General features: G+C 39.8%; 1 protein-coding gene and 1 long non-coding RNA gene across 8 annotated transcripts; one reads left to right on the forward strand and one right to left on the reverse strand.

The window, feature by feature from the left end:
• The first annotated feature begins 1,246 nt into the window (after nt 1-1,246).
• Nucleotides 1,247-6,063, forward strand: LOC138358225 (uncharacterized). 7 transcript variants are annotated; one of them, XM_069315816.1, is made up of 6 exons: nt 1,247-1,702; nt 3,787-4,013; nt 4,396-4,449; nt 4,876-4,942; nt 5,283-5,354; nt 5,920-6,063. In XM_069315816.1, exons 2-6 carry the CDS (start codon nt 3,931-3,933, stop codon nt 5,989-5,991), a joined length of 348 nt encoding a protein of 115 aa, XP_069171917.1. In that variant the 5' UTR covers nt 1,247-1,702; nt 3,787-3,930; the 3' UTR covers nt 5,992-6,063. The 7 variants fall into 7 exon arrangements, 5 of the variants coding, with proteins under 5 accessions (XP_069171917.1, XP_069171919.1, XP_069171916.1 ...); XM_069315818.1 differs by lacking the exon at nt 1,247-1,702 and adding an exon at nt 1,951-2,708 and having other exon boundaries at nt 4,884-4,942; XM_069315815.1 differs by lacking the exon at nt 1,247-1,702 and adding an exon at nt 1,955-2,708.
• Nucleotides 5,889-18,382, reverse strand: LOC138358226 (uncharacterized). Its single transcript, XR_011225252.1, has 4 exons — nt 18,047-18,382; nt 14,951-15,114; nt 13,605-13,703; nt 5,889-5,987 (listed from the first exon to the last, which is right to left on the reverse strand). It is a non-coding gene; the product is annotated as an uncharacterized lncRNA (long non-coding RNA).
• Nucleotides 18,383-22,459: the final 4,077 nt, after the last annotated feature.

Raw genomic sequence — 22,459 nt, forward strand, 5'->3', positions numbered from 1 at the left:
TCATGCTGAGAATGCAGTTGATGTATCCTGTGCTGTCATACTTGAGTAATCTCCCAAGTTTCCCAAATGTTTATTTTTCCGATATTTATTTATTTTTTTGCATAGTGGCTCAATGTACGCTTTTCTGGAACCTGGCAAATCCAACACATACTTTATTTGTAGTGAAAATAGACGAGCATTCATCCCCAATTTTGGTCTCTGGAGGACAAGTTCTTGTCCTCTTATGACTTTATCTAATTATAAATATTGTATACTTATTTTATCTATGGCAATTAATACAATGCCTTCTCATTCATTGTTTTCTATTATGTTGGTATCAATGTGGAATATCCAATCAAGTATACTAATAAATATCCAGTCAAGTATACTAATACAAAAAATATATATTTTCTGAATTATTTATTTCAAAGTGGCTTTTTATTGACATCAATTAATTTTCTCCTAAATGTTCTTAGGTTATTTTTCAAGATAGTTAACTAAATGAAGTTATACAATACAATTATTTTATCAGATTTTCTATGGATGCAAGTCTGTCATTGGTCTGTCCTTCTCAAACTCACTCCTAATTGGTTATTATGCGCTCCCCACACTCATCCTATGAGCACAAGTGGAAAAGTTGAGGCATGTAATGGATTCGGGCATTCAGCCCCAATATTCTCTTATCTAAGTTAATCTTTTACTTTAAAAACGAGTGTGTGCACTATTTATAAAGCTTATCACCATGACCAAGAGACCCTAACACCAGTTTAATTTATTATGGACCCCATCCTAAGAGTGAGACAGTTTAGATTCATATAATTTAAAGTGCTGGACACTAAGTCGAGTTCAAAGTCAAACCATTTACATTTGTGGATAGTTTATCATGTGTATACCCTACCTACAGTAAGTAAACTTGGGCTACTTACCTAAAATTTATGGTAGTACTATACCTCTTAGAGTAAAATAGAATTATCACAAACGTTCACAAAATTATCAAATTTCTTTACATTCTATCCTAGGCAATTTTTAGGCAAAACTTAATTTCTATTAACTTTTTTTCTTCTCCTGATGTGGCATTTAATTGATCCTCCTGTATGTAGTCTTAACTCTTGCGTATCAATTCATTTTGAGTCACCAGCACACTATGATGTTTAATTTCCAAGCCCTTATTTGTTGATTTAAAAACAGAACACAATGACAACACAATAACCAACCAAACAGCCTAACTGCATTACTAGTCAACAAAGCCCCCTTACCTTGGTCAATTTAAGAGAGCTTCTTGCAGCCGTATTTTTCTCCAGTATTGAGGGTACCCATTCCAGCTAGTATTACATTATTCACAGGCCTTATATTTTTGAGTTTTTAACTTGGTTTCTGGAGTACCCCCCTGGTATTGATGTTCGTCTAATCAATTATTAGTGTATTGGTCCTATTTCCTTCCTACACATGGTTTACTTTTCCTATGTATACCCCTGACCATCACTGTCCTCACTATTTCTAGATAACTCCTAATTAGTCTTTCCCATATTTTTGCTTTAACATTGGAGGTCTGTTCAGGGATGGTAAAAGTTTGGAGTATTAATGTCTCCCACGTTGTATCCCACAGGAGGCTAGTGCTCAAGTTGGAGAAATAACAAATGACAGGACAAGTGCTACAGTGGATAACCAAGTACCTAAACAGATGTTATCAGAGTTGCAAGATATTACCAGCAGAATCCCACAGGTCGGTGCCAAAAGGCATAGATAAAGTCGTTCTTACGTTTTAGTCACAGAGATTAGATATTAGTAAAGTAAAGTTCATTTTATTCAGGAAAGTACATAAATAGTCGATTTACAAACATAATATTGGATTTATAGATAGAGCTAGTACATACAATACGTAAAGCCACTAGTACGCATAGCGTTTCGGGCATATTATTGAGAGAGGAAAGATATTTATATTTAAAAATTTTTTTTTTTTTTACCGACGCTCTCCCTATTGATGAGAACTACAACCTAATGAAGATAAATGTTAATTTTATGTAGATACTGTAATAAACGAAAGTTTTTAATGTCATCAGAGAAGCAGAAATATAGGCAAATTTTAAATCCCTTGTCATAAATATAACTGAAGTGAAAGCAAAGATATATGCATTTTGATAGTTACAAAGACAGCTCTTTAACACGGGTGGAACACGAACAAGGGGAACTTAGTACCCAAATGAGCCACAGAGATATTAGAAAGAATTTTTTCAGTGTCAGAGTAGTTAACAAATGGAATGTATTAAGCAGTGATGTGGTGGAGGCTGACTCCATACACAATTTCAAATGTAGATGTGATAGAGCCCAATAGGCTCAGGAACCTGTACACCTGTTGATTGACGGTTGAGAGTCGGGACCACAGAACCAAAGCTCAACCCCTGCAAGCACAAATTAGGTGAGTACAACTAGGTGAATACAGCTGAGGGGCGGGACCAAACAGCTGAAGCTCAATTCCCTACGCATAACTAGGCGAGTCCATAGGAATTACCGTTTGTCCTGGCGCCATCTATGTTTTGACAGCAGTACTACTAATGTTCCCACGTTATGTGATGATCTATATACGGGTGTTACGGTCAGTTGCTCTTCTATATATGTTTATGGACAACGTAGGTGATTTGAGGCAATTTGCGGCCAGAGTGAAATAGTATCCACGCGGTGAGTGATGGAGGAGGATATATACTGCTGTGTACTCGACCAGCGGGTGAGAGGTAAGTTATATCGAACAATCTCAAAATTATGGGGAATAGATGGGTTATTTTAAGCGTAGAATGTCAGGTAACCGGTAACTACACAGATGGGTAGTGTCTTTTTAAGTCTTTATTTACTAAAGTGGAATTTTACATTATGCCTTTAGCTGAAAAAGTCTGCTGGTGGGGGAAGTAGACGGGTTTTATGAAAGTATTTTACCTAAATATTTCTATTTGGTTAACTAGTTCAGCCGTTACCAGGGAGGGTGTTCCTTTAATCTAATCTAAAAAATCTAGCCGGACAAAGTGATTAAATAAATTGAATAGAACGAAGTGGTTTGCCAGGGTGCTTAACATTTAGTTTAGTTCACTTACTATGCAGCCCATGCTTAAAGAATGCAAGTTTATCATATTGAATTTACCGTAGTTTTACTGCATTTAATATACCGTTTTTACACTATTTAATTATGTCGGGTAAAGGCCGGTCGTGGAAAGTTCCTAATATAGCAAGTTTTAAAGGAAAAGTTAACTTTAACGCTTAAGTTAGTGACCAATTAGCTTAGTCTATTGTGAGGAAAGTTACTAGAATCTAACATTGCAAGTGCCATTTCTCTACTCTTTTTGAGAAACATGACTAGATACATGAATCGCATAGTTTTATTACTAAATGTTCATGGATTAGGTTTGCATAGTTGAGGAAATAGTGATAAGGTTTGTGATTTTGTGTACCTTGACTTCAGCAAAGATTTTGATAGTGGCGCAAAATTGATAGGGGCTCGGATCATTGGGAATGCTGACTGAAGTTGATTAGGTCATGGCTATACCAAAGGAAATTAGTATAAATGGGGTTAAGTTGGGAGAAGTGTTTGTAAGTACTGTAGTGCCTAAAAGCTCTCCTTGGACCTCGGTTATTCGCAAGATTATGGTTTAGACTGCAATAGTTGCAGAATTGGCAAATAAAAAATACTGATACCCTATATAGTTTTGAAATGGTTAAGACAACCAGATGCAGTTTAATGCTGACAAATATAAGGTTTGGGGGCTAGATAAAGAAGAGATAGATGGTGTAGATTGTTAAGAGTATTAAATTTTTTTGCAGGTGGTAAATTCTCCCAGAGAAAAAAAAGGCACTACTCTCCAGCCTGGGATGTTGATTGGTTAGTCTTCAACTGCCTCCCAACATGGTAGCGAGGTCCTGAGCTGACATGCAGTGAGGAACGTGGAAAGCTTCCTGAATTGGCACATGGTATGCCTCCCTTTCAAACCAGCAGGTGGCACAAATGTTCCAGCTAACATCAGAATAGTGGATGAAGCCCACACTAAAATGTAAGTGGTACCGTAAATGGACACCATCCCCCCCCTCCCTTTTGACACTGAACAGTTGGGAGGAAGGGGGGGGGGGAGAATAATATAAATTATAAATATAAATTTTGTATTGCTTTTATTCAAATGTTATACATGGTTGTTAAATTAAAGTTTGTTTGCAATGTTCCAGAAAAATGTTCATGACTAAAGTTGTTGGAAAATAAAATTTGCATAGGATGTTGACTATTAATTACAAACAAAGCTAGTCATTTCAAAAGATGGGACAACAAGATACTTAGTGTGCCATTTAAAACGGCAACTGTTAAACTGATGGTACAGGTATGAACAAAATAACATCGCTATGCAAATAACTTTTTAGTAATATTTACTGTTCACATGACAGGTTGTGGAAGGTCCTGGCAACAAAGAGCTGCAGGAAAATACTTGCAGATCTACAGTAAGTAGTGTTGTGTACATTGGAATTAGAGGGTAGAAGTTAATTGCTAAAAATCTATTATATATTAGGGTATGGAAGTCTAGGCTTAGGCTAGTGGGTACCATATCTGCAAGTTTAGTCCTTTCAGGAATGTATTGAATAGAATATGTTGAAATTGTGAAAATTGTAATGTGGGGCATTAGATCTTAAACAGCATAGTTGAGGGTGTTTTATTAATAAAATTTTAATGAAATATAAATCTTGTTTAGTTAACATTAAATGTTTGTTAAATAAGCTTTAATCTATAAATGTATAACACTGTTAAGGGTAATCATGAGTCAAATAAAGTTAATGGCAGGAAAAGTTTTGTTATATGATGGTATTTTTCCCTTGAAAGTAAAAAAAAATATTAAATGTTTACTTTAGCTTGGTTTTAAATTTATATAGTTTTCCAGAATGTGGTTTGGAAAGTCCAGAAGTCCCTCTGTCAGTTGGAAGAGTTAATCAGAATCAGGTGAGTTGTAGTAAAGGTTAATCTGAATAGATTTGCATAAAAGTAAAAAAAAATGGTAATAACTTAAACAATATAGCATTGGCTAAAGATTAATGTAAATTGCCATTGAAGTGCAGTTGTGGATAGTTTCTCAAATGACACTTACTGAAACTTTGCAAATTGATGCCATATATTTATATTGCTAAATTAGATCTTTACTACTGCTACTAGAATATGTAGGAAAGGTAAATTCCTTAAAGAAATTTTTTCCATCTGAATTTGTAAAGTACTGAATGCTAATTTGAAAAGTAAAGCAAGATTGGCTTTAAATCTGAAATTAATTTGTTGAAATATTTTTCAGGTGAAAGTGATTATGATGCATGGATTGGCTTGGAGTGAGGCTCCTTTACTCTGCAAAAGGAAATCTACAAAAGTGGGTGAGTTTGAATTTGATGTTTTAGCTATATCAATGACCTAATCTTAATTCTCTTATCTAGTCCATTTATAGGTGTGTAACCATGTCCTACTGTTACAACCCACAGGGGATGATGCAGTTTGTACTGATCCTACCCCATTTCATAAAAGGGGACCAGGCAGTCCTGCAGATTTCCCTGGCTTGGCTTTTTCAGAGCTTTGCTCTACTACCCATCTAATAGATGGACTAGATTTGCATAGGTTTAGGGACCCTTAACAATGGTTACATTGTTAATTCTCACAGGGCTTGTTTGCTGAATGGGTGGATGCATCTAAAACTTTAGTGCCTGGCATGCATTGTACAGTGCTTTCAGTAAAGCATATGTACAATGTGTTGATGGCACTAAAGTGGCGGATGTAATGCACCCATTCAGGGAACAAGGTCTGCACTAAAACCAGAGGAAGGGATAGGCCTTGCTGAGACTATCTTAAAAGATAGGCTGTTAGGACTTTTTGGGCTTATTATTAGGCATTGGTGATAATAAAAGTAGTGTCCCTGTTTGATGTTTATTTTTCTTTTACAGGTGATTGTCTCTGGAGTTGTCTTGGCCTTTTGGATCTTCTGTTCATCTAGGAGCATCTGTCCCACAACCTGAAACAGTAATAAATATTAGATGTATTATAAATACTATATGTAAAACTTATTAAATAAAACAATTTTAATGAAACTACTTTATATACCTTATCCTGAAATTATGCTGAAAATTATTGTTTACTACTATTGATGCAATGTTTAAACATCTGAAATTTTTTTACTTTGAAAATAAATACTTGGTAAAATTTACACCTATTTGTAACTTGTTACATAGGTGCATGCAAAATGCATTGAAAAGATGTAAAAGTGGACTACCTATTCAATTTACATAAACTAACAAATATTGCAAATTAGTCATGAAATATTAAAGTGGAAGAAACTTTAGTCAATATTTTAGTTTTCATATTTGAAAGTAAATGTAAAGCTATGCAACACTTAAGCTTTGTACAAATAATTAAATTAACTAAAGATCATTTCTAATGTTTTGTAAATTTAACAAAGTGACCCTGAAGCATCTATACAACATGGTTTTCACAAAGTCTTGTAACTTAAATTTAATCAAAGCTCTTAAATGATTTGTCTGCCAAACTTCAGATATTCTGAAATATTTTACCTAGATTAAAACCATCATTGTTTGAAAGGGCAAAACAGATTACTGTCAGGTCAAACTAATTGACATCTGCAAGGTCCTGAAGGAATGGAATTTTTTTTGTAAAACTGTTTGCTAAAAACAAACCCTGCCTAATGAACCTGCTCTTTTTTTTTTTAAATGGTAATTGCAACATTACCAAAGGCCATTGTTTTAATAGCCAAAGTACCAAATGAAAGACCAAGAAGCAATAAACAGGTACATGGTAGAAAGGACAAAAGAATGGTTACGAGGACCCTTTCATTTGTTAAAGAAATGACTGGGGAAAAATGCTGTCATACCACAAAGGGTCTTAACCCTTGTCATATACATCACTGACATTAATCTAAATATTACCAACCACAAAAATTGCTGATAACATGTTATAAAAAAATAAAGAATATAATATTGAGGCCTTAATGCAGATCTCTAACTCTACAAATAGTAACAAGACTGGCTATTTCTTAATATAAAACCAAAAAAAATCCAAGACCTTGCACGTGAGCCAGAACAATCCATATCACAACTACCACACTAAAATGAAACAACAATGAAGGTAAGGTAATTACCAAAAGAAGGCACCAAAGTGCGAAATAATCAGAGGGCGCTAAATATCACTAAGAATGCCAATACGAGAACAAAAACGCATAAGGCGAACGATATCAAAAGTATCCGATTCACCTAGAATTCTATCGAGGGCCAAGTGACTGTGAGGGACGGTCGGAAAGCAAGACACACGCTCATCCTGGAAGTCAGGACATTCAACAAGGATATGCACAACTGTAAGAGGGACAACTGCAATTCGGACAATAAGGAGCAGGGCGGCGCTCCATTAAGTGACCGTGGGTATGACCAACCCACAGCCGTGCCAAAGCAGTGTCCCACCGCCGGTTACGGTGGTAGGAGGAAGGCCACGGGGACACACTAAGTTTGAGAGTACGCAGCTTGTTACCAACCACAGAGGACCAACAACCCTGCCAACGGGGAAGAATGAATAACAGGATAAAAGTCGGAATAAGGAATACCTTTACGGGAGATGGGACAAGAACGGATAGCTTCCTTAGCGGCAGCATCCGCACGCTCATTGAAACACCAATATGGCTGGGAACCCAGCAAAACTCTACTGATTTAAATTTACTAGAAATAAGAAACAGCCAATGTTGAATCTCAATGACCACCGGATGGACAGGATTAAAGGACCCTAGAGCCATGAGGGCACTACGAGAATCAACTACAACCACAAAGGAGGAATGAGAATGAGAAAGCAAGAGACGAAGAGCATAGAGAATAGCATAAAGTTCTGCCGTAAATACGCTAGCCTCCGAAGGGAGGCGACACATGTAAGTACGGTCAGGAAAAACAACAGAGTAGCCCACACCATCCGCAGACTTAGACCCATCAGGGAAGATGAAAATAGAGTGGGAGTGCGAAGAAAAGTGCTCAAGGAAGAGGCTTTTCAGAATTGTAGGAGGGGTAAAGGCTTTAGTAATACAAGTCAGGGACGTACAAAACTTGGGAAGGGGGACTCTCCACGGAGGTAATGAAGGAACAATACGAGGAGAAACATTAGAAATATGAACAGAAAGAGAATCCTGTAAGCGAGATAACTGGACAGAAAGTGGGAGACAATGAAGAGGAACAGGAACCACTGGAGGAGGAAAAGTCAATGCATGACAGAGGCGAGAGGAAGGATGTTGGAAGGACCGCGCAAGATAGCGAAGACAGTAGCGATCACGGCAGTCCTGAAGAGAGAGAAAGCCAGTCTCAACATACAAACTAAGGGCGGGAGTCGAACGAAAGCCACCAGAGCCGAGACGCAACCCAGTATGGTGCAAAGCATCAAGATGGCGAGGAGTAGAAGGAGAAGCAGAAGAGTATGCAGGGCAACCATAATTGAGTTTAGACAGGACGAGAGAGGAGTGCAAATAGAGGAGCGTGCGCCTATCCGCTCCACAAGAAGTATGGGACAAAACCTTAAGGAGGTTAAGGGCCTTAGAGCATTCAACTCGGAGGCAAGAGATATGGGCTGACCAAGACAAACGAGTGTCAAAGACTAACCCCAAAAGCTTCGCGGAATCCCTGTACACAATGAGATGACCATAAAGCAACAACAATGAAGTAAAGGTCCTTTCAGTAAGAATCTATCATTCACTGAAAGTTGCTGCAGTTAAAAATAAAAGAAAATACAAGTCCCTAGAAATAAACAAGCAACCTTTTTGACTAAGGAAAAGAAGGTAGTTATTCTACTGTATAAATCTAAGTATTCACTTAGATAACTGTATGCATAGAGGTTCCCCCCCCCTCCTCCCCTTTCAGAAAAACATCTACTTTCGAAAAAGTTTAACATTGGCCAACAAAAATGATTCCAGAACTAAATTGCCTAATACCAGGAACAACTGAGAGCCATGACAAACACTGCAACCCTCTCCTACCCCCAAGTCTTATGCTATTTATGATCCAAGGTAATTTGACATACAGTACTATACTGTACTTCCTACAGACGAGTCTAGTGAGAGGGTGATCTCCTGGCGATTAAATTGAAGCACGATACAGGTGTCAACGAACATCAGTCAGCCCACTTGTCAGCACAGTGGATAACTAATGACATCATAATCTGCAGTGTTGTATGCCTCCCTGTGGCCATTTAAATCAATAAAACACAGGGTTGTGGCAATGTTTACAGCATAAGGCAAGGTATAGAGGAATCCTGGAATGCCATGTAATGTGTAGTCCTTGAATGTGCTTTAGGCAACCAAATTGAATAACAACATTTCTGGTGTTCGGCTATATAATCCGAGTTTCTCATTCGGTATAATGTTTTAAACCTAAATAGGAATTCACTTTAAAGGTCAATTTATTTGGAAAGTGCTAACCAGATTCCAAATTACTGAGCTCTGAAAGTACTACAAGGCAAGTTTAACCGAATGAGTGTTTGCCTATCCATACCCCCATGAGGTATGTGACAACACTGAATAAAGAAAGGGTCTTTGAGCATTCACCAGTGCAGGTATTTGACATGACAAATATAGACAAGTGTTAAAGATTATTCTAAGCAGTTCTGCACAATCCATATACTATTAATTAATATAATTGTACAATGGTGCTTGGTGGATGATATTTCCTATTAAAACTCATTGGACAACTGTTTGTATTAGACATTTTAAACCTACAAATGGTAGCCCTACATATCGCACTACAGTATTAATTACAAGATGAACAATGTAAAATCAATACCACAACAGCAAAGGATGACGGCTTTTCAACAACCGACAAACACACAGGTCTAACACCAGCCATCCCGAGAGAGGAAGTCCCAAGCATGTACACCCCACAACTTTACATCACCTTTGCTACCTCACGCGAGCACGCAACAGCATGAGGATGCCATACTCCCAAACCAACTCCATGCACTTTGAGGCTTTAACAACTCAACATTTAAAAAGTTGATTTAAAAAATCAAACACCTGAATTTTTCCCTAATTAAATTTACTAGGGAAATGCACACCAAGCCATGAAACTTACAATGAAGATGAACAAACTACACACAACTGTCACCAAACTTCCACATACCACCCCCCTCTCACTCCTGCCCTCCCTCCTTAGGTGCTCTGATTGGCTGAGCACCTGAGCCACCACCACTCACCTCTTGTTGTGAGAGCCTAAAACATGTTTGGTTGCACTTTAAAAGTTCCCGAGTGTACTCGCCTAATTGTGAGTACCGCCTGCCCGGTTCACCATTTTGTTTTTCAATCTACCTCAATTTACCCCTTTACAGTCAAATATTATGCAAAATTCTGTTTAAGACTTGTCCCTTCTTAACTTAAATAACTGCTTTGGCCATCTGCAATCTTTCTAGGTGGGTAAAAGTGACTCTTGAGGTCAGAAAGGACTTATCAGACGGTGATCATAACAATACGGTACACACACAAAATCACAACCTGATATACACCAAGCAGAAAATCCACTGGAGCTGTGAGGCGACGTAAACCCTTGCCCAAGGCACTGGCAGCTGCATACTCTACCACAGTATATTACTGACTTTGTAAAAGTCTTACAACCGGATTTCCCCATAAATCACAGCAAGTTTTGAGGCCCCTCCTTGAGTCAACGTCTTACGTAAGACCTACAAGCACTCAGGTGAAGGCTGAAGCAGTTCAACACCATACGCCCCAACTTCAAATACACAGTTGAGAGGCGGGACCAAAATGTGATTTTCTGTGTGTGCCTGAAGTTGGGGCATACGGTCTTGCTTCACCCTTCACTTTACCCTTCACCGGCGTACTTCAGGGGTTTTATTTAATACTTGGACTGGCTTCAGTAGGGCCTCCAGACTTTCTGTGGCTTCACAAGTGTCACGTGAATCCCCTGCATAGCAGTGGAACTGCCTTTTCCCTTCACCTTCAATGCCTCTGCACTGGAAGTATACATCTACACCAGCCCAGAAGAGTCATCAGTCCTGCCACCTCTCCATACCCCCGCAGGGCCTGGCACGGCCTGGTACGACTCAGAGGCAAGCCGGGCACCACTGCTAACTGGCAGTTTGTCCCCACAAACAAGCAGTTAGCCGCCTTCAACTGACAGTGGTACAGCTCAACACAAAGGCACCGCCAGCCACAACGAGCAGTTTGCTAGTTGACCAGATGTCCACCTCGTGTTGACACTGGATGAGTCATCACCGCCGGACTATATAAAGAGCGCTGCCTCCCTGGAGAGGCAATCTCTCCCTTAGTGCTCTAGGATCACCTTGGTGTCTCCAACCCGTCGTCCACTTCCAGCCAACATCATGTGACTGATGCCATGGTGGTATGGTAGCTGTCTTCAGAACACCAGTATATCTTCATACTTTTATTCATTGCTTATACTTTATTTTTTGCATTTAAGGTCATACTAACTTGTTCACCTTTGCATTACATGATAGTCAAGTATTGTCATGTGTTATTTTTGTTCATTACTATTTCAGTAAATTGTTTAATTATTTATTTGATAATTTTCATTTGTTTCCACCTGCTACTTACACACTGCAAGGCCAATAGCAGCATTTCTTTCATTTATGTGAGGGAGAGCCATACCATCTTGGTTCAGTATAGCTGTGATACCATAACCCGTCACACAAGATATCCAGTTGTAAGAATTTTACCATCAGTGGTGGTAGAGTATGCAACTGGCAATGCCTTTGTTATAGGTTCGCTTCATCTCACAGCCCCAGTGGATTTTCTCACACATTTGAATACATGAAACAACTTTATTTGATACATTCCAAACCAAAGTACTGTACAGTACAGTAATTATCAAACCATCAAATGTGTGGGATAATCATAGTGCGCTAAATATCACTAACGTCGCCAATACAAGAACAAAAACGCATACGGCGAACAATATCAAAGGTATTGAATTTACCAAGAATTTTATCGAGGGACAATTGACAGTGAGGGATGGTCGGGAAGCAAGACACGTAAGTCCTGGAAGTCAGGACATGTAGAGACAACGGTTTGGACAATAAGAAGCAGGGCAGCGCTCCATTAAGTGCCCGTGAGTTAAACGTGTATGAGCAATATACAACCTCGCCAGAGCCGTTTCCCACCACCGGTTACGGTGGTAGGAGGAAGGCCACGGGAACACACTACTCTTAAGAGCACACAATTTGTTACCAGTAACAGAAGACCAACAACCCTGACAACGGGCAAGAATGGGGAAATGAATAACTGGGTAAAAGTCATAATAAGGAATACCTTTACGGGAGATGGGACAGGTGCGGATAGCTTCCTTAGCAGCAGTGTCCGCACGCTCATTTAAGAACACACAAATATGGGTGGGAATCCAGCGAAATTCCACTGTCTTAAATCTACTGGAGATAAGAAACAGCCAATGTTGAATTTCAACTACCAAAGGATGGACTGGATTAAAGGATTCTAGAGCCATGAGGGCACTGCAAGTGTCAACTACAAACACAGAGGAGGATTGACAGCGAGAAAAAGAGTTGATGAAGAGCATAGAGAATAGCATAAAGTTCTGCCATGAAGATGCTAGTCTCCGGAGGCAGGAGACACAAAGGTGCAGTCAGGAAAAACAACAGAGTAGCCTACACCGTCTGCAGACTTAAGACCCATTGGTGAAGACGGAAATAGAGTGCAAGTGTGAAGAAAAGTGTTCAAGGAAAAGGTGATTTAGAACTGTAGGAGGGGTAAAAGTTTTAGTCATGTGGGTCAAGGCTTACAGAATTTAGGAACGGGGACCCCTCCATAGGGGCAAAGACGGAATGACACGAGGGGAAATATTGGTAACACAAACTGAAAGAGCATTTTGTAAGAGAGACAACCGTACAGAAAGAGATAGGTGGTGAAGGGGAACAGGAACCACAGGATGGGTAAAGGTCAAGGCATGACATAAGCAAGAGTGAGGGTGCTGTAAGGACCGTGCAAGGTGGAGAAGACAGTAGCGATCATGGCGATCCTGTAGAAACAGGACGCCAGTTTCAACATACAGGCTTAGGGTAGGTGTCGAAGGAAAGGTACCAGAGCTGAGCCGTAACCCAGTATGATGCAGTGTGTCCAGATGGTGAAGGGTAGAAGGAGAAGCAGACGAGTAAACAGGGCCATAATCGAGTTTAGACAGAACGAGAGAGGAATGTAAAGAGAGGAGCAGTGTCGATTAGCTCCCCAAGAAGTATGGGACATGACCTAAAGTTAGTTAAGGGCCTTAGAGCATTCAACTCAGACGTAAAAAATATGGGGCGACAAAGACAAACGAGTGTCAAAGATTAGCCCTAAAAGCTTTAGCAGATTCTTTGTACAAAAGGGGATGACCCCTGTTACCTAACAGTAAATAGGTATCTGGGAGTTAGCTGTTACAGGCTGCTTCCTAGGGGGGTGCGTGTGTGGGAGAAAAAAAAATTTAGTAGGTTAACCACTGAACTGCTCTGTCTCCAAATAACACCCTGGTGCACAAGAAATAAATTCTTTCCAAAAATTTTTTTTCTCTTCTTATATTGTTAAAATGCAGAGTCTGATCACGGGGAAACTAAACACAAAATATTGTATGTGACTTACTTTAGCTGCGATGGAGCTGGGAAGTTGAGCAAATTATGGGCGCTGAGCGTTGGAGCGATGGGGGTCTGTCGGCCCCGCCACCCCGTGCGACGGCAGTTGCTGCGAATAAAATGTTGCGCAATTATTTTGAAGTTTCTCATTCATTTCTTCTTTTTTTTTTACTGTAATATTATTTAAAAGTGTGTAATTTGTGGAATTTATATAATTCAAAGTATAGAACATCGCTATGCTCAAAATTATGGGCCTCATATATGCGACATATTCTACAATCAAACAGTGTTTTTGCTGTTATTACACTATATACACACATTGTATATACCCATCTACGTATGTATTCACCATAACGATCCACTATGTTGGTATGGTGAGCCCAAAAAACATGAGTGAGCTGCCACACCCTGCCAGTCCTCCCTCCCTCCTCCAACACATTACTCGCCAACATTCCTCCTCCCAAAATACTGTTATTGTGTTTATTACACTATTTACACACGTTATGTATAAGTATGTACATGTTTTATTCATGTACATACGTACATACTTGCCATCTCCTCACCTCTCTCTCTTGCCTACTTAATGCTCTTGCTTCCCTCATCTCATCACAATCGACTTTATAATGGTCCAGGACGGATCGAAATGTTGTCGTCTATTCAATTTCCAGTGTGTGGTTTGGTCAACAATGAAATCTTCATGCAAGATCTTATAAAGAAAACCCCTAGAACGAGTTTTGCAGATACGAAAGAGTTTAAGGTGAGTAGGGGATGGTTTGAGAAATTTTGAAAAAAAGACGTGGTATTCATAGTGTTGTGAGGCATGGTGAGGGTGCCAGCTCAGACAAAGTAGGGGCTGAAAGATTTGTTCGTGATTTTAAAGATTTTGTAGATACTGTATTGATGGATATATTCCACAACAAGTGTTTAATTGTGAGGAGACATGGCTATTCTGGAAAAAATTGCCGAAGAGGACATACATTACCCAACAGGAGACGTCACTGCCCGGACACAAGCTAACTTGGGCTAACTTGTGTCAGGATAGGCTAACTCTTGTGCTGTGTGGCGATTTGAAAATTAAACCCTTGCTCGTGTATCATTCCGAAAATCCAAGAGTTTTAAAAAATATATAACGTGCAGAAAAACTGTGATGTAGAGTGGTTTGCCCTGCCATCAAAAAATATCTGCAAGAGAAAAGTTTGACACTAAAGGGCCTGCTTCTCGACAATGCTCCTGCTCATCCTCCAGACTTGGAGGATGCATTGTTGGGGCCACTTTTTTTTTTTAGGGATATTCCTGCATGGGCCCTAAGTTTCTGGCTAATGAACCAATGACATGAAGGAGGAGTTTTCAACCTACCTTGTGTTAGGTGTGCAGAGGTCAATAGGCTGAACATAATGTCAGGAGCAAAGGGGGGCGTTTGCCTCTTCAAACACAATTGTGACCATCTTCATCTCTTCGAACTATCCTAAATGCTCTCTTCACCTGTCTGACCAAATTGGGTGTCCAGACCACCTTTGAATCTGAAATTGTAAAATTAATAGTGATTTCAGAATATTCAGTCCATTTATACCTGTACTAACAAAATTATATACAGTATACTGTAATTGAAATTTTACAGAATGATAAAGGCAATTTAGTAACTTTGTTAAAATGCACATGGGGGAAATACATGAAAATAGGTTAATATGGTTTGTAAGGTTGATGGGAAATGTTTATTACTTTTATGATTTAAAAGATGTATAGCCCTGATACTCCATCCTGGGTGCATTCCACCAGGTAATGACCACAGCAAAAGTTTTCCACGAGGCTCTATTGTCACACAAACTTTTCACATTTTCAAACTTGATTCATCTTTTTTCCCCTCGTTCCAGGGGTTTTCTTTAAAAGGTCTTCATGCAAATGCCTTGGTTTCTCACAAATGATGGCCTCTGAAATGCTATCACCTGCTAACTCTTTGTTGTGTATCCAAATTAATAAAAACTTTTCAACATCCCCAAGTGTTTGTGTTCTTTGTTTCGGGATTGTTGATATGCCTTTTGCCACTTTAATGCTCATAATGTCCTTTTTCTTAGCAAGTACAGTGCATATTGTTGACAGATTTGTTGTACTGCCTAGCTAGTTCAACAACCCGTGCACCATTTTGATGTTTATGAATGCTCTCTTGTTTTTCCTCTATGGTCATTCTCACATGTGTTTTCTTGGCTTGAACCTTACCACTGGCTTTCTTGGGACTCATGGCAAGATATATCATAACAAATTTTATGTTCAAATAGCCAAAAATCCCAAAACAAATGTAATGCTTTACAAAGAATTCAGGCAGCGATACTTACTAGGCAGGAGACACTGGTAAACTGAGGCGCGATCACCATGCCACCACGCGCTAGGTCAGCCCATACGTATATCAACAAACTCCTTTCCCGAGGCAAAGTTTGTAACCCGATTCAAATTTTTCGAAGAAATTAGGCTCGTAACCCGAAAAGTTCATAAATATTCATTCGTAAGCCGAGGTGTCACTATATATAACTAAAAAATTAAACTCAGGATTACTTTCAACCCCCACCCCTTTTGCTCTACTCCATCGCCACCTACCTTCACCCCCCTCTATGATGTACTCTTCCATAGACACCTACCTTTGCCCCCCTCCTCCCCTCTACTCCTCCATCATCACCTACCTTCACACCCCCTCCCTTCTCCTCCTCCATCGTCACCTTCCTTTCACCCTCCTCTATGATGTACTCTTCCATAGACACCTACGTTCACTGCATATAATGCTCCCCTCTACTCCTCCATCGTCACCTACTTTCATCCCCCCCTCCGCTCTACTCCTCCAGGGTCGCAGACAATTTCACGAGCGTGAGAACTACGAGTTCTCTAACCACTCTCACACTCCTACTCTCTCACTAGTGAGGGGGAGGGAAGGAGGGAGGAAATGAAGGAAGAAAGGTGGGGGAGAGAGAATAGGCAGGGGGGAGGAGGGCCTAGATACATTTCTTCCATATAGATAGGTAGACTGAGGGAGAGCTGCTTGCCAAGAGCCCTATCAGACAGGCTTCCTATTCCTCAACCCTCCCTAATATGCCACATCCTGGTCAGGACAACTTGCTCGATTGTTATTCTTGGTGTGACTCGAGAACTGACCTCGAGGCGGGGCATGGGCATGGATTATCTCCCTGGGGCACGCACCTCCCTGCCCCAGCTCTCTCTCTCTCTCACATAATCTATCAAGGGTCTAACATGAGGTCATTGTGCCTACCAGAAGTGTATATGTCCAAGGCTGGCCACCTGTCTGGACCATTCAAATGTATAAACACGTAATTAGTCTATTAAAATTATATATAATGCTACAATTATAAATTAATTTCTTCATGGTCATTCGTTTATCAGTATTTTAATATGAGGTATATATACGCATGTATGTATATGTTGACGTACACATATATGATTATGTGTATAGAATGATTATGATTATGTGTAATCATATATGATTATATCTAATGGAATGCATTAGTAAGTGATGTGGTGGAGGCTGACTCCATACACAGGTTCAAGTGTAGATATGATAGAGCCCAATAGGCTCAGAAACCTGTACACCTGTTGATTGACGGTTGAGAGGTGGAACTAAAGAGCCAGAGCTCAACCCCAGCAAGCACAATTAGGCGAGTATATGAACGAATGCACATGTACACTTTCAAATGAATTAAGATACCTTGAGATACACAATGACTTAGTTTAAATAGTTTAAACACATTATGGCACTGATTTTGACATGCTGATGTCTGGAAGGGAGAGGGGGTGTGGGGGGTTATTGTCTGAGGTGGAGGACCAGAGGAGGGGGTCAGTGGAAGGATGGTGGCTGGAGGGATGCCATTGTTCTAATGGTTATGAAAACAATTATTGATGGCAGGAATTCAGTGGGTGTGTACTTCACCCGCACCATCACCATACTGTGCCCTGCTACAACCCCCCCCCCACTCCACCCATGCTGTGCGGGGCGTATTACACATTATGGGATAACCGACTGTCTGTCCATTCCTGTCTGCTCGTTATGCTGCCCTTCCTTTTGAAAATTGTCTGCTTTATCGACTTCCTTCAAGACCACACATTAGCCTCTTATCACGCCCTCTTACCACTCTCAGGGAGCCGGCTCTTCTATACAATAGTTACCACTCAGTCCCCAAGGTGAAAGAGTGTCCGGGCATATGACTTGTTACGTGTACTTATTTGCGATTCGTTTGGGCTGTCACGTGTGGTGATTAGTGTTGGGTAAGGCTAGGCCAGGTCAGGTCAGACTAGGCCAGGTCAGACTAGGCCAGGTCAGACTAGGCTAGGTAAGGCTAGGCCAGGTCAGGTCAGACTAGGCCAGGTCAGACTAGGCTAGGTAAGGCTAGGCCAGGTCAGGTCTGGCTAGGCCAGGTCAGGCAGGGTGAGAGAAGTAAAGCGGCAGGTACTTACGTTTCCGAGAAAGTAGCGGCGGTAGTATATTGTTGATTTAGATTCGACGACATCCTGAAGCTAGTAGGTGGCGGCCTCATCGCTCTCGAACTTCTTGTTGTTGTAGGGGATACGAGGCACACCCAATATCCCCCTTACATTGATCACATCGCACACTAATATTTTTACTATTTCGGACACCAGATTTGTCTGTTTCGTATATGTATAATTGTTCAATATTAAAACCACAATAGAATGCTCTAAGTACTTTCGTATATTAATACATCTTCAGAAGGAATGGTTCGCTCTGAAGATGTATTAATATAAGAAAGTACTAAAGGAAATTCCTGTTTCAATTCTTCCTCCGTGGTCTGACACTCTTATTATATATTGTATATACTGAATTATATATACTATGCTTATATAATATATACTGAAATATTGTTACATTTAAAAGTATGAAACAAAATATATATCTGTATTTTTAATGAAATATAAAACATTAATATTTATCAACGTATCTCTGTGAATTACATAATTTATCAGTATTGTACAGCCTGTGATCTCCACCTGGCTGGCCACTGATACCTAAGTAGCTTTCATGTGTCCGGACACCGGCGATAGGATTGTATTATTTAACTTTAAAGAGAGAGATATTTCTTGAAATGTTGTCACATTAACGTCTACATCTTCCTTCCTTCTGACATATAGATTTTAAGGTTAATTAGCATATATGGAAATAAATTACACAATTTATAGGCTGGTGTGAAGGGCTTCACACTCTTAGAGCAAGCCATCAAGAAACTGTACAGTATCAAATGCATATATCTTCGCTTTCACTTCAGTTATATTTATGACAAGTATTTAAAGTGTAGCTTATATTTCTGCCTTTCTGTTGACATAGAAAACTTTCGTTTATTACATTATCTAGATAAAATTAGCATTGATCTTCAAAAGGTTGTAGTTGTAACATCCATTATAAACAACATTATTATTGCAAACAGTAGGAGTTTCAAAGTCTCATTTGTATGGATACCTTCTCATATAGGTGTTGTCCAGCATGATGACACAAACAAGGCAGCTAAAACTGAATGTGATAAGCCTGAAGTTGAGTGGGATATGGGCATTCCAATCTCTTCTGTCAAAGCCGCAATATGTTAGGAAATTAGGGAAGACAGAAGAGCAGTCACTGACACACAAAAGCCAGAAAGCAAGAGTATAAAGAGCTATGACATGTTTATGTGCCTCTGTAACCTTTTCCACTACCGCCCACAAGATGATATATGGGGTGCATAATTAATGAACTAAACTAAGTAAACATGTTTAGAATCGAGAATTATATGAACGGACAGCATAAAACTTCCACTAGTGTCACAATGACAGTGTGACATTGTAATTGCCAGAATTAGGCTAGGATATCGATATGTATCGCAGGTGGCTGCAGGTAATGAATAGCCCCCAATGGTGAATATTCCAATTGTAAACTATGTGAACAAGAGCTGGGACATACTCACCAACACTATATCTGTGATTGCCCTGTTATAAGTGACTTCAGACCAAATGGTATAAGTACTTTGAACTCTGTAATTACTTCATACACTTAGGAATATTGGAAGATATTCTTATGCTGTACCCGGATTTTGCTAACGGAGGCTAATAGATCAGCCTTATATTTTGTGTTCTCACCTGATTGTTACCTTGAGGTAGGCCCGTAAGTGGTAGTCCTCTTGAACCATTAACAGTATCAATAGATGATACTGGAGATCTGTGGAGGTGCGACTGGACCCTGCGTGACGGGAGATGTATCCCTTGTTTCTTGTGATTGATTGATGAGGATATGAGGATTAAGCCACCCAAAAGGTAGCACAGGCATGAATAGCCCGTAAGTGGTGTTCTTGTTAGTCACAGTTGATTTTTTTTTATTGAGGCTGGTATTTTATCCCCTGATTCCATGTATAACTAACCATCCTGTGAGATGGGAATATTTAATGAACTTATAGCTAGTTTTTGATATACACTGTGTAATCTTTCATATAGAATAGGGTAGCAGCACATTACTGTGTATACCTAAGCTTGTTAATAATAACAAAAAAAAAGTTAGTTTCTATCGATAGGGAGAGCGATGGTTCAAAAATCCTTCTTTAAAATATGAATATCTTTCCTATCTCACTAAGATCTAATCTCTGTGATTAAAATGCAAAATTGACTTTGTCACTGCCTTTTTGATAACGTATACAATCATAAGCTTATTTGTGAATCTCTATTAAACAGTAAATCAGAGAGCGTGTAAGGTTCTGTGTTCCATGTCCGAAGAAACAATAAGTTTGGCAATAAATCCTCTAATCAAATAAATCTCAAAATAAACAATACCCAAATTTGTAACAAATTAGATGGCAAATTCCTTGGCATTCTCATTGACCACAAGCTTAATTTCCAGGGACACATTCTAAACATATCAAAAAAAGTTTCAAAAACTGTGGGCATTCTTTCTAAGATCAGATATTATGTACCACGCCCTGCCCTGGTGACTCTCTATTACTCCCTTATCTATCCATATCTCAACTATGGTATTTGTGCTTGGGGCTCTACTACCCAAAATCACTTACGTCCCTCTAATTACTCAACACAAAGCTGCTATTAGGACAATATCCAATTCTGGCCCCAGACATCACTCGGTACCCCTACTTAAATCTCTGAATATGTTAGACATTAAGTCACTGCACATTCTCTCATGTGTATTATACATATATAAAACGCTAAACTATAATGCCAATCCTGATCTCAAAAGCTTCATAGAAGGTTGTATCAGAACCCATGAGCATCACACCAGAAATAAATACAGTTTTGATATTCCTAGAGTACGACTTAATCAAACTAGAAATGCTCTACAAATCAAGGGGCCCAGAATGTGGAATGACCTTCCCAACCATGTTAAAGACTGTACCTCTCTCAACCAGTTTAAGTTAAAAGCGAAGCTATACCTAATAAATTCCCTGTAACCTACCTTACCCTTCTATTGTCAACCAATGTCTGTTTTTTTCTTTAAAGAGCGCTGTTTGTCGACATAATTGTATTTGTGCTGCTTTTTCATCTATGTTTTCATTTCTTGTTTTCATTCTACTCATTATGCTCAATTAGTATTAAGCTTGTCATTTAAGTTTATCATGCCCGAAACGCTTTGCGTAATAGTGGCTTTAGGCATTGTATGTACTAGCTCTACCTATAAGTCAAACAATCCTTGTAAATATTTATTGTATGTATGTACCTTACCTAAATAAAATTGTATTGTTGTAAACAGGGAGATTTTACATAAATACAGTACATGATAGTTTAAGTAGCGAACGCATACCAACAAATAATGATTAGTATCTATAACAAAAATATTGTTCTATGGAGTTGATTTAACTTCCAACCATGTGTAACGGTTCTATTGTTACGTAAAGTATGGTGACAAATAAACACAGACACTAAGATACTATATATATATTTGGTCGAATATACAGAAGTACACAGGTGATACTTTGGTGTGAGTTGGGCGCACTGAGCGTCGGTACAGTATCTCGCAAGTGTCTACTCTAGACCACACTTGAAAGTAGACTCTGGTTCAATGTTTGCTATTCTGCTGCTTATATGCTCGGGCAACACCTCACCGTGTTGCCCGGGCAACGCCTCACCTCATTCATCTCTAAAGCTTGTCAGGAATATTAACAATGCATTTGGAGCGAGTATATTATTGGGATAATCTACTCGCTACAGAACTCCCCCTCCCAGGGGATGAAAGGAAAAATACTTGATCAAGGAACTTAGCCGTTCAGTGAATTGTACGCCCTGCTCGCATTACATAACCATCAAAGTTAACTTCCTCCTCTTCGCTGATGTCATCTAACTGGGGTCGTAGGGTGGGAGGTCGCACAGGATCGTCCGTCGTCGTAGGATCAGGTTGTGGTGCGGCTGGTAACTGGGGTTGTAGGGTGGGAGGTCGTACAGGATTGTCGTAGGTGGCGGTGCTGCTGGTAACTGTGGTCGAAAAGTGAACTGCGTAGTCGGCGGATGTGTCTCTGGATTTAGCAGTGTCGCAGACGTTGAGACGAAGCCTGGAGCAGAGCAGAGAACTGAGTGAGGCCGGAGTCGTGGAGCTCTATGTGGGAGAGCATGGCGGCTCGATTGAGAATTGTGAGTGTCTGAACTCGGGGAGCGAGAGCGTGGCGGCTCGATGCGGTCGTAGTCTGCTGTCTGCTCTGTGTCGAAGCTGTAGCGTCTTGGGTTGATTAGGACTGTACACTCCGAGTACTGCATTGTTGACTGTGGAAATTGTAGTCTGGTACCAAAAGATGTAGGCAGTGTGTGGACAAGCTCAGTGTAGCAGGAGAGAAGAATGTGCATAATTGTTGCGTCCTTGGGTCGCTGGTGGAGCATTTAGATCCGGGGCGGATG

Source organism: Procambarus clarkii, chromosome 82 (genome assembly GCF_040958095.1).
Source record: "Procambarus clarkii isolate CNS0578487 chromosome 82, FALCON_Pclarkii_2.0, whole genome shotgun sequence".
Taxonomy (NCBI): Eukaryota; Metazoa; Arthropoda; class Malacostraca; order Decapoda; family Cambaridae; genus Procambarus; species Procambarus clarkii.